Source organism: Echinops telfairi, unplaced genomic scaffold (assembly GCF_000313985.2).
Source record: "Echinops telfairi isolate 266 unplaced genomic scaffold, ASM31398v2 ScPeMD7_4;HRSCAF=17, whole genome shotgun sequence".
Classification (NCBI taxonomy): Eukaryota; Metazoa; Chordata; class Mammalia; order Afrosoricida; family Tenrecidae; genus Echinops; species Echinops telfairi.
The window spans coordinates 16,465,605-16,478,806 of record NW_022103900.1 but is presented as its reverse complement, the minus strand read 5'-3'; the positions used below and the strand labels follow the sequence as shown (position 1 = coordinate 16,478,806).

Sequence of the window (13,202 nt, the reverse complement as noted above, 5' to 3'; positions counted from 1 at the left end):
ACCCTAATGAGGGAAAGTAGGTACACAATGCCAATGTTTAATAGCACCCGGCTTTGATAGGCCCTTTCCAGAATTGGGATGTGGTATGTGTAAGTGTAAGTGCGGACATTGGCTGGTGTGCCCTGTAATCCTCTGGAGTCCACTGCCAATGTGGCCCCTTGTAACTTCCATTTCTGACCACTTCCCTTCGGGTCTGTAAATGAAGTTTCTTCTAGACCACGTATCATCGGACTCCTAGATAACGTTGCATAGCTTCCCTGTGCTCTATATTAATTTCAGAACCAAACTGCTGGGGCCAGTCTGGTGATTTTGTTTTCTCCCTGGGGGGGGGTGGGGGGTTGTGTGTGTGTGTTTTAATGATGATTTTCCTAACCACTGGTCAGGGTTGTGTGTGTGTCCCTCCCTTTGGTGTTACATGAGGCACGGTCAGTTAATGTTTCATCGGGTCATAGTCTGCATACTCTACAGTGTAAATTTAAACCGTTCCCTCTGGGTTGCTATTTGGGGAAAGAAGCAAGAACTGGAAAACAAAACTTTATAGCAGATATTTGATAGCCTCTTTTCCTTGGGTGACCAAGGCCTCTGATGTGGAAGATGTGACTGTCCCCAAAACAGCTGAGCTCCTCAAAATAGGCATCCAGGATGCTTGGGGTGAGAAGTGCTGTGTCCTACTGCTTGGCTGTGCAGCATGTCATCTGAGTGACATTGTGGGTCAATCGATGGTGACCACGGAGATTGATTGCATGCTTCACCAGGGCTTGACCTGCTCCCCGAACCAGGGAAATACAGAGCTCATGAAGAATTCATCAAGACTTGTGCAAAGTGCCCTAAACAAACATTGTTGGCTGTGGAGTCTTTGCTAAATTAGAATCCTTGGAGGTTGATTTATTTGTGGATGAAACTATATGAGCTTAGTGATCCTCACCACTGGACCCATAAGCAACATCAAGGTAAAAGGAGTAAATGTTGAAATTGCCAAGGATTGCATTTGATTTAGATGCAGTCAGTGCCACAGTCAAATCAAATTACGTGTTGCATTGGGCAGATCTGCCAAAGGTCTCAAGAAAGCAAAACAAAAAAAGTGTTAACAAAGCAAAATAATGAGTTTGACTAAGGTGCACTTTACTCAAGTCAGGGATTTTTCGTTCACTTTCCTTGGGCTTGGGACAGCTGGTTAGAGAATAAGAAGGAGAAATGAGGGGGAATCGAGACCTTTGCACTATGGTGTTGGCAAAGAACTCTGAATATGGATGGACTAGACCAGATCTGGCCCGGAAGAAGGACAGCCCCTTCGAAACGAAGACGGTGAGACGTCATCTCATGTACTTTGGACACAGCATCAGAGGGGTCCACCCCTGAGGAAGAACATGAGTCACTGATAAAGTAGCGGGTCAGTGAGACGGAGCACGGATAGACTCACGATAGTGAGCATGGCGCAGCACCAGGCAGCATCGTGTTCTGTTGTTCTCATAGAGCAGATTGTGATGAATTGAAGCAGATTCGATGATAAACAGCCTGGTGGTGGGGGTGATCACTTCTAGACATTTACCTGCCATTAAAAAATAATATGCTTGCGTTAGTTCAGGTAGACTAGAGAAATAAATCCAGAGATACTCATGTGTAAGAGAACTTTATATCAAAGAGCAATTGTACATTAAGAAAACATCCCAGCCCAGTCCAGTTCAAGTCCATAGAAGTCAGATATTACCCCATATGTCAATACTAGTCCAGAAATTCCTCTTTAGACTCATGCAGCCGTCTAATCATGCCAAATGCAGAAAGATCACAGGCCAGTGGGTGGAAAGTCTTGTGAATCCAGTGGTGGTAGAAGCATCTCCACACTGCCGTGGGTCTCCACGTGACTCCTCCAGCTCGAGGGCTGTGGCTCTATCAGTGTGGCTTGTCAACAGGAAGACGAAGCAGGGAGAGACGGTGGGTCTGGCCCCCAGTGAACTATTTATCTCCTTCTGGCTCCAAAATGCGGTCACCCAAGCTGCGACCTGATTGATAGCCTAGACCACCCCTTCACCAGTTGACAGATTATGTAACTGCCACAATGCTACAGCATATTTGCATTTTTTCTTTTAAGCATCTGTGCCCCCACAGTTTCTGTTACCGAAGCAATTCCAGTGACTTTTTTCTAGATTTACCTTAATCTGTCCATCAAGGTTCTTCATTTGAGTAGCGTTTTTGAAAGAATTGTGTCCCAAGCCACACCCCTTTTGTGTATAAAGAGTTTGGTGAGATGATTCAACCTGAATAGCTCCATCTTGGTGTTCTCCAAATTCTGACTGAGACAGTATCTTCCTATTATTGCTCAGTTTTTCTTGTTTGTTTTTGTGATCACTGGTGCCAGAAACTTCCATTGATCCAAGAGGAGAGGCTTGGTGCAGCAGACTGATAGGTTGGCCCTGCTGTTAATTAGCTGCCTGACCCATGAGCAAGGAAGGTGTGTTTCTTGAACAATAAAACAGAGGGCTTGGAAAAATAAATATTTTGTCCAGAACCAAATGATTAGAGGTCTGTCTCCCAGCGTGCTTACACTGTGTGATGTGAGCGGTGGATGGTAGCACATGTGGCCTCTTCTCCTCAGTGGTCCCCACAGCTCCTCCACTTTTCAGTGTGTGGAGCAGTGGCGGTGGTGTGGTTATTCGCTGGGCTGTGAACCATAAGGCCAGCAGTTTGAAATCACCAGCTGCTTCACAGGAGAACGATGAGGCTTTCTACTCCTGTAGACTTAGTCTCAGGACACCCCACCCCCACCCCCGCGCCCCATGGCAGTTCTAGTCTGCCCTGTAGGGTTGCTATCAGTCAGAATGGACCACATGGCAGTGAGTTTGTTTTGGTTTTAGGTCAGCCTTGTTGCCCATCCTCTACTTAGGATACTCTCCCTCCCCCGGCCCCTTCTCCTCGCCCCCACCCCTGTCTTTCCTATTCAGATGCAGCGTGTCTTCTACCTTCCCTTGTGTCAGGGTGTGATGTTCTTCTCCACAAGGCTACAGCTGAGGTTTTCCACCCATCTTACCCGAGTTAGTGGAGGGAAGCGAGGCGCTGGAGGCTAACTTGGGGATGAAATAATGGGCCTTTTGTCTGCTCCTCTTGCTGAAGAGATGGTTTCACGTTTCATCTTAGGCCCCAGCCATTGTGGTTTCACAAGCTCAGTGCAATGCTGCTGGAAAACACAGCTCGTTATGAAAGGATTCAGTTATAATGCCGTAGACCTCTTCCATCCACCTCTCCAGCCCTCCTTCCCCAGATCATAACTATTGTGACAACCTAGGGGCATGGGTGCTGTTTAATTGGGACCCCTGGCATCAGGCTGGACTATGTTCCTACTGTATTTATTTTGCGAATGCTTATCAAGGTATGCTTCATTCCCGCGCCATTTCAAACTGTTTTCCTTGAGCTTATGTTGTTAGTAGCACCTGTAAAACAGACACGTCTTTAAGCATTGAGGTTTTCCTTCTTAGCCATTATCAATTGGATTCTATTAGTTTAATGTTTTATTCTCTTGATGAACCAGGCTTGGGAGACCCGCAAGACAGTGCCAGGCATCTTACAGCAGTGTGCCCAGATTTTGCCTCATAACCTCAATTAGGTGTGGAATGTTGAGAATGCACTAGTGTGTGTGTGTGTGTGTTCCCTTTTAAAACAAGACAGTGAACTCTGATCACTTCATTAAACATTATAAAACGTTTCTTGTGTCTTCAGCACTCTTTTCTTAGGTTAGTCATGGGAAACCAATGGGAAATTTGAGGGGTCGTCCTACGTGGCCTGTGTGTTTGAACACAAGTTACCTCTGTGTCAATATTCAAGCTACATTTCCAACTTACAGCCCTTATTTCTTCTCTGCCCCCCCCTTTTTTTTTTCCTTCAGAAGCACAAGAGTGCTGAAAATGCTAAAGGCTGTTCTGAAGAAGAGCCGAGAGGGAGGAAAGGGGAGCAAGAAGGAAGCAGGTATGTATGCAAGAGTGAGTTGAGCAGGTGTGGTGGACACTGGGCAGCTCTCAGCCCAGACTTCCACTGCTTTGAGACGAGCCAGAGAGCTTGACCTAGGTTACGACAGACAACGTACTAGACACGCCGAGGAACGGGTGGGAGGGAAAGAGGGAGAGTGTGTGTATGTGTGTACACTTACAAGAGGGCTTCTCTAAGCTCATGGGAAAATTCTATTTTAATTCCATTTTTTTCCACAAACTTTTTTTGAGTCCCCTCATATGTACGTATACACACACACACACACACACACACACACACCTTTACCCTTTCATTGTAAAGATGCACATTTTATGTCAAACGTTTACCCATTCAATCTATTTCACACATAATTTAGTGATATCAGTGAGCTATGAGTGGTATTTTAAATTAAGGGGACTCCTTGAATTTCTGAGAATTGCCTCTGGCATTTGTTTGGGTTCTGAACTAAATCCTCTCCCTGGAGAACGTCAAGGTTTATAATTTTTACAGGTTTTAGACCTCTGGAGGCAGTCAAAATTACACACATTGACGGAAAGCAGGTGTATCCAGGAATTCGGTTTCTAGAAAGCTCTTTCCCTCTTTCCACACGAGAATGCGTTTTATATGTCTGACCGACTGCTGGCTAACTGGTCCTCGTCTTGAGTATCAGATTTTACCCATAACAGGTGTAGCCCACTTACTGCCAGACTGCTGGTTTTCATCATGAAAGCCGCTTGATTTGGCTGGGGTTTCGCTTCTGCTTGTGAGGGTCTAAGGAGCCCTGTTGGCTCAGTAGTTAAGCCCTTGACTGCTACCCAGAAGTCAGTGGGTCAAACCCACCAGCTGCTCCGTGGGAGAAAAATCTGACAGGCTGCTGCCTAAGTTTTAGAGCCTTGGCAACCCAGTGGGGCAACTCTACTTTGTCCCGTAGGGTCGCTAAGACCCTGTGAGGGAGCATTTGGGTTTGTGGAGCTCTGACACTTGTTGGTCATTGGTTCTCGGATGGCTTTGAATTCCATGCAGTGGACGCATGTAAATTGGCTTAGCGAGTGCTCAGGTTTGCACATCGTTCCTCGTGTAAGAAAGTGTGTAGTCTCTCCTTACTGCATAAGAGAAAGCTGTTACCCTGACTTCATTTCCCCGAACTGTGACATTTCACTCTGTATGTAAACTTGTGTTAACGAATCCGAGTGGCTAGGGACTGGCTGACTACTCAGATTTTGTGAGTTACTGTATGTACCCGTATTAAATAACATTTCAGCTTTAATTTTACTAAAATAGGCATATTACCAAAACATCACTGGATTATAGTTAACGCTCTTCAGCGCAGTTGTTCTGTAGGACAATAAATGGACTGCTACAGATTTGGGTTATAGGAATCCTAGATAACATTTCCATGTGTTACACGTAAACTTACATTTGCAAAATGGCAAAACTGGAGGGAAGAAGGGTGTGGGAGGGGGAAAAGAGTGGAGCTGATACTAAGGGCTCAAGTAGAAAGAAAATGTTTTGAAAACGATGGTGGCATCATATGTACAAATGTGCTTGACACGATGGATGGATGGGTGGATTGTGATAAGAGCTTTAAGAGCCCCCAATAAAATGACTTTTTTTAATGGCAAAACTCACCTTAAAATAGAATCTCTTTAGTGAACATTTCACTATGAGCTTTACATTAAACAGCTGCGAACAAAAGAAAATCAACCAGATTTTAATGATGTAAACAGGAGCCCACACTTAGCTCTTAACCTTAAGAGAAACAACCCCTAGCTTTGAATCATTAGAATTGTTACTGTGGAGAAGTTTTCCTTCGGTTCACATACTTTTTCCTGGGGGACATTGCCCCTCTTCTGGGTCAAGGCCAAAACAGCCTTCTGCTTCCTTCTCTGAAGACTGAAAGCGTCCCCCGCCCCCCATGTTTGGCTCATCCGACATTCATCCTAGGAACGTTATTTGCTTCTGTAGAAGGCTTTGTAATTTGGGGCATAAAGTTAGCTCCTGATCTGTCTATCGGGGTTGGGACACTGCCAAGTCCCCAGGGTCGCGGGCAGGGTCTCTAAGCCAAAACATCCCCTTCATTCAAAAAGCCTCCCACAGCAGACCTGCTGTGGCCAGAGTCAGACTCGAATGGAACAACGGTTATAAATGATGTTGGACACCAGTGCCTTTCAGACAGGCCGGATAGTCAGCATTGCGTGCCTTTGAAACGTTTCCAATTTCAGAGCACATGTTGGGGGGAGGGAGATGTTTATCCTTTCTTTAGTCTTTAAGGGCAACTGCTTTTTTCTGAATCATTTTTTCATAGTAATTCCCACATTGTGGCTTTTCATTTGCACAAACTAACTTGAAAACGTCCTGGGAAATATTTTTCAAAAGACATCTATATGGTGTGTGCCTTCCCCTCTTAACTAGAAGCTGGTCGGATGCGCTCCGTCTGCAGAGCAGATGGAATTTGGAACCTTGATGAACTCCTGCCACAAGATGATTGGGGGAAGTGCTTGGGATTTAACCAGTTAAGCCCATGGGAAAAAATTCCTCAAAAACGGTTTTAAGTCTACTTTCCATGAACATTTTGAAACCCCCTCATTTTTGTCAAATTCTGTGCCAAGTCTCATGATGTGAGTCACATACGTTTCTCTGTAACTGGAAGCTGGCTAATCTAGTGAGACTGCTCAGAAACTTGGGTAATAATGTCTCTTACCAAATGGAAAAAATGTGGCCTACTGTTTTCAATTAATGCCAAGCTTTGTTGTAGAGACAAAGGGAACTTCATTTTTATGTACTTGAACTTGCAATCCTAGAAATTTAGGGAATATTTATGGCTAGAAATTGGTTTCAGCTTTTCATATCCTTTGTCAATCGCTATTGCAGACAATCTTGAACTCCGCTTTTATGTTGAACTTATTTTGATAATTTGGAAAATGTAGTCTGAGTTAAGTTTAGTATTCTTCAAAAGCAGACTAATATTTTTCAGAAGTCGTGAAAAGTTGTCTTTTCATCACTTGTATCCCTGAAAGAACCTGTCCTTTGTCTCGCCAAAAAACCCAACTGGCACCAAGTCTGTTCCTAACCATAGTGCCCCTGTGCCATCCACTGCAAACGCTTGGCAAAAAGTTAACCGGTGTGGAAATTCAGGTTCTATGTAGAAAAGGTTATTTGCCGTATTCACAGTGAGAGCTTAAGTCGTGGAAAACCATTGTGTGGATTCTAAAGAGTTAGCACATTTTCTTTTAAGAACAGACTTTATTTCTAGGAAATACTTCTAGTTGGGCCAAAAGCGAACGTAGCATGTTATACCTCGTGGGTTACTTACAGCTGAGGTTTTTTCCTCCCACAGAGCGTTCCAGTCTCAGAGACGCCCTGGAGCAGTTCCCCTTTGCCTCACAGGGTCACCCTGAGTTGAGATCCACTCAGTAGCTGTGAGTTTGGTTTTGGACTTGGGAACCAAAAATATTTTCTGGATTCTGAAGGCGATAGGAGCACATTGGAGAAGATAATATTAAAAACGTAGACATCAGTACAGATAGCATCACGGTGCCTCTTGACTTTGAATTTGCAACCGAGGGAGCGAAAGCCGGTATGAGACTATTGGGGGGAGAGCAAAGCAGGGCCAGGTTTTCTCTTTCCCCAGGGTTTGCTTTAAGACCTTGACCTAGAACAAACAAGCAAGGCATTACCTGTATTTTGAAGCTTCCCAGAGAGGTTTAACACCTTCCACCACATGTTTCTTTATTTTAAATGGCCTTCACTCTCAGGGAACCCTGGTGTTGTGAGTTGTTATGCATTGGGCTGCTGATCACAAGGTAAGCAGTTCAAAACCACCAGCTGATTCACAGGAGGGAAGACGAGGCTTTCTACTCCCATAAAGAGTTACAGGCTCAGAAACTCATGGGGACAGTTCAGCCCCGTCGTGGAGGGGTCGCTATGATGGCCATGAATTGGAGGGTTGTTTTTTTGTTTCTGTTCAGAAAAATTTTCTGTTACTATTGTAAAAGAGTTTACTGGTATTAAAATGAAATATATCACTGTATTTTAGCATTGAGTATAAACTAATAGCAAATTTGGAACTAATAATAGATTTGCCCCTATACTATCTACTTTTATCCTTCCTATACAGTAGAAAAGTTTAAAAATCTTTAGGGAAAACAATCTCACTTACAATAGCGACTCACTCACTACCACTGAGTCGATGCTGAGACATAGTGAGACCCCTCTTGTGGGTTTCTGAGACTGCCGGAGTAGAAAGCCCATCTTTTCTCTCCCTGTGGAGCACAGCCCAACTCGTAGCCACTCTACCACCAGGGCTCACATCTAATGGCTGCAGAAACATTATAATATCAACCTAAAAAAATACGCTTGTCCCAGTGAATAAAATAAGACTACTGAAGGACACGAAAGAGGACCTAAATACAAGGAAAGAAGCACATATCTAGAAAGGGCAGGTTGGTCTGTCATTTATTTTGTCTTTGTTTTAGATTTATTATTTTAGAGGGACTGATTTTTTTTACATAATCATAATGCAATGCCCTAAACCAAGAGATTAGCATGAATATTACAAATTGTTCTAACTCCCAACAACACTCTACTTTTTAAGTCTAGGTGTTACGGTTCCTTGCAGCGGCCCCACTGAACTCAGACTGCAGGAGTAGGTGGTTTCTTAAGGAAGTTAGCAGGCTGCAATGCAGGAGAGATGATCAGGGTGCAGTTCTCCAGTTCGTTCCTTCAGGGCTGCTTATGAATGCCCCAAAGGGCATGCCACTCCAGTGGGAGCCTCAAGCTCCGAGGTTCAGTGAGCCCATCTCCCCCAAGTAAGTACCCTGAAGCATCCGTCCCACAAGCCAGCCTCCTGCCTTAAAGCGCTTGGCTGTGTCTAGCCCACCACTCTGTTTCTGCCTTGACTCTGGAGTCTGCTGCTGCTCCTGTGATGGCACACAGCAGCCTGTGGGCCAAGGAGGTTCACTGTGCAGGGATCTCGGGGTCCTGAGGATGCGCTCCCCGCCTGGCCCTTTCTGGGAGGGAGATGTCCTTTCCTCCATCCTTTTCACACTGGGCTCACTTGCACCCCGCAGGATGGCAGTGAGTGTATCCCCGTTAGTCACAGAGGAGTCCCATCTTTCCCAGAACCATGCAGGAAAAGGGCGTTTGGTAGGAGTGACAGACTGTGGTTAAAAAAGCCACCTCAAATAATCCACTGTCCCTGCAGGACTAGTGCTTACAGATTATTTTTTTCCTTTTTCAGTTTTGCCTACTGTCCCACCCAGTGTTCAGTTTTCGCTCCTGAATCCAGTCTTGGGCCCCATACATCATGGAGTGTTCATGTTGTAGGCTCCTTTAGTCTGGGACTGTTGGGGAGGGGCACCTCCCTTCCTCTGTCATGATCTTGGAGGGTACTTCTGAAAGGAATTCAGTGTTGTGCCGGGCTGCCCTGTTGGGCTCATCTGGTGACAGTTCTTCACTGCTGCCAGAAGTGAGGTGCCCTTCTCGGCCCGCTGTCTCTGTGGAGTGCCCTGGAGCCGGACTCCTGGCTGCCCGATATTACAGACTAGAATTGCCCCACTGGGTTTTCCAGGCTATAATCTTCACGGGAACACAGCACCAGGTCTGAGGTTTTTAACCTCTGACCTTTGGATATCAGCACCTGTGGTGCTCAACCATTGCTCTACCAGGCTCCTTTGTTGCTCTGTCACTACTGGTGACGTTCACTTTTTATCATGATTTAGGTGGAAGTTTGCAGAGGAGACCGTGAGTTTCATGTTCAACACGGGGTACACATTTTGCTTGTATTCATTCTTTGACCTTTCATTTCGGCCCAGTGTCCTCTGGGCTCTTCCATTGTAATGTTACTGTTTTTCTTTCGATGAGCCTCTTGTGGAAGGCTACTTTGCAATTATAAAAATACTTTCTTACACTTTCACCCATTAAGTTCTGCATCCATCTGTATCTGCTTCTTGCCTGACACGGCTCTTATTATCGTGCTGGTCAAATCGTGGTGTTAGAGTCCCATCATTCTACCTTGATTAGTACTAATCCTGCTGGAAGAATGCCCTCCCATGGTACCACTTTAATGTACAGTTCTATGGCACTTATTTTTATTCTGTTTGTTTTTATTTCTTATTGTCATTCCCACCGCCTCCACCCCCCAGGTTGGGCATTGTGAGCTCCTTTCTGGCGGTCACTGTGCCCTGACAATTTGGGGCGCACACTGACTAAACCCTCTGGCACTGTAAGTGGTTCCGGCTCATCTGTGCACTTTCCCTGCCTCAGTTCTGCAGACAACTCTGGCTGCTTTCTCTGAGAGATGGGACTGAGAAACCAAGGTGTGGTTGCTGGTTGTATCATTGTTGCTGGGGCGCCGTTGGTGCGAGGCTCCAGCAGACAAGCTGGGAAATACACACAGGCATATACCTACACACATGTAAGCCCATTCACCTATGGATGGACAGTAAAACCAGGAGGCTTTTGATTCCACTTCAGCAGGAAAGCATTGACCGCATTATTTTTATAATTCCTTTCTCTCAGTGCTAGGAACTTGGGCCTCGTCATTATCTCTGTCCACAGCGTTCTCTGCACTGCTCAGTCCTAGTGTGAGTGGGTCGTAGAGAGGCGTGTTATTCTTGAGATGCCTCCCTTCTCTGTAATTTTACCTTTCCCCCCTTTGCGCTAGCTCCTAGGATGCTTGGGGCCGGGTGGGGTGCAGTGAGTGGATGTCTGAGGTTGGGTGGCAAGTCTACTCGGTTGCGTGGTCAGGTTTGTTCGTACCGACAGGCCAGAGGTGGATCATTTGGAGCTGGGTTTGGCAGAAAGCCTGCTTTCCGTTGCTGTTTCATCATTTGGAGGTCCCTTGTTCGTTAAGTCACGAGTATTTGTTCATCACTTACTGTGTGTCCGACACAGTGCTCAGAGTTGGGGCCTGTGGTGAGTTAGGCCATTGACATTTTCAGGCTGGCTAATAAATTTGGGGGCGGGCGGTGTGGGAGTGCTGGCCCGTCCATTCCAGTACGTTCTGTAACAGCTCTGCTCTTGACCCATTGTTTGCTTGTAGCAACCACCCTTCTCTGATGGTGTGGCGACTGGAAATGTCACATGTCCTTGGGGGAGAAATCGCCCCGTCCCACAGTTGAGAACCACTGAATTGGCCAACCTAGTTCTGAAGTGATTCGAGTCACTGACCGAAGACTTCGAAAGGATGCTCTTAGGCTCCTCTCTCGTTTGCAGGGAGGAGAAGGTATCAGGGAAGGCACCCCTGGAGAAATGCGGCTTGTTCTGGAGCCTGCAGGGGGTGAATTAGCAGGAGCTGGGTCAGAGAGAGGAGCCCTGGTGACACAGAGGTGACTCATTGGGCCACAAGCCACAGAGTCAGCAGTTAGAAACGGCCAGCTGCTGTGCGGGAGGAAGACAGGACTGTACTTACTCCTGGAGAGGGTCACAGCCTGAGAAACCCAAAGGGGCCGTTCTACCGTGTCCCGTAGAGTCACTGTGAGTCGGCAGTGAGAGTGAGAAGGGTGCTAGTGTTGGACGTGCCCTGAGGGACCCAGAGAAGGAGGCAAGAACACATTATGGACTAGCCGGTTTTCAGTGTCTCATTGAACCAGCAACCTCGACCCTCTTGGACTCGTCTTCGTTTCCTCTCAGTGCCCCTCTTCCTTGCTCCAAATTACTGGACCTTCTGAGTCTGAAGGGTTGATCCTGCCTCTCCTTGCTTTCGTCACGGATTCTGTACACCCGTGCAACGAGAATCGGTCGCTGGTTCTGGTTCTTGTCATTTTGGGTGAGCGTTCCTGGTCCAGCCCTGACCCCTGATTCTGCAGGGGCCATAGATTATGTAATGTGGCTCTTTTAGCCCAAGTCTCTAACTCCCACCCAAAGACCTTTCACTGCATAGGTCTGATAAGGAGGTGGAGGAAGATACGCATAGGCTTCACCTGTGAGTGATGGCAAACAGGATTCCCTGGAGTGCCATCCTGGCTTGTATAAAACGAGCCCTCTGCGAAGCAGAAGGAGGGAATCTGATTATCAGCAATAGCCAGGAGTGGAGCAAATCCTCTGGTTCTGAGATCCCTGCACGGTGGACCTCCTGGACCCAAGTGATAGCTATGCCATCAAAAGAGCAGCAGCGGGACCCGGAGCCAGAGCGTGGACCAGAGTGTGGACTTCCCAGCTCCTGGAGCAGGGAAAGGTGAGGGCTTTTGTGCAGGAGGCTGGCTTGTAGAGTGGGTGCCTCTGGGCACTTAATTGGGGAATTTGGGTTTGCTGACCCACAGAAAGGGAGCTGAGTGCCTTCGGGCTGACGCTAACTGGAGTGGGGTGCCTCTGGGCCCCTTAACTCAGGGAGCTGGGGTTGCCAGCCCATGGAGCTTAAGCTGCCTTTGATTTGAGGCTTACAGCAGAGCGGTATGCCCTTTGAGCATTTATTAGCAGACTTAGCAGAGTTTTCAAGCATGTCCTGATAAACAGCTCAGCCCTGATCATTTCTCACTGGCATTACAACTTCTCTAAGAAACCTTTTAATCTGAATTTTGTCTTTGGGTTCTGTGAAGCCATTGCAATGGATATGAGACCCAAAGAGGTAAAATAGAGAACTCTATTTAAGTGGGGACACATACTATCTCCCCTCTGCCAGGGATCCTTGTGATGCACTGACAAGGCCTTGTTTGTTTACCTTCCCGCCCTGGTGCCCTAGACGCTTAATTGCTTGGTTGTTGTTCTGGTAGTAGCTCCAAGTTGAGACAAAAGAGTAAAGGTCACTGAACTTTTTAATTGTGGCACTGCCTAATTAAAATATAGACTGATTAAAGGACAGTTACTTATGATGCTACTGTATTTTGTATTAGTCTTTGCAGCTTTTTCTCTTTTTTCCAAGGTGGAGACTTAGTTTGTAGCAATTTATCAAACACTTGACTTTCACCTTTCGTCATCAAAGTAGTCTGGTGTTAAGGGCAGATAAGTGTTTGTTGATCAAGTTGGCATTCCTATAATGCTGTTGTGGTCAGATCCATTCAGTTGGTTCTGATTCACGAGGAGGACCTTCTGTTTTGCCATTGGCCCTTGGTTAGAAGCACCAGAAACTCCCTTCCAAAATCCAAAAAGACTAGGGGAGTTCACTGAAGGACATAAGACCTGTTTGTGGGCAGGGTCAAAGCAGGGGGCAATATAATAAATACCCTTACCCAGGATTCCTTCAAGGTCATGAGGACAAGCTAGCCAACTTCCACCTGATGCTAAATACTGCTGTAAACATGGCCACT

General features: G+C 46.3%; 1 protein-coding gene across 1 annotated transcript in view; it reads left to right on the top strand.

Annotated features, from left to right (window-relative positions):
• The window catches only part of TANC1 (tetratricopeptide repeat, ankyrin repeat and coiled-coil containing 1), a 296,536-nt gene that overhangs the window by 102,791 nt on the left and 180,543 nt on the right, over positions 1-13,202 (top strand). Inside the window, exon 3 of the mRNA XM_045298122.1 lies at positions 3,878-3,957. Coding sequence (XP_045154057.1) covers positions 3,878-3,957 — 80 coding nt within the window. The remainder of the gene's footprint in view (positions 1-3,877; positions 3,958-13,202) is intronic.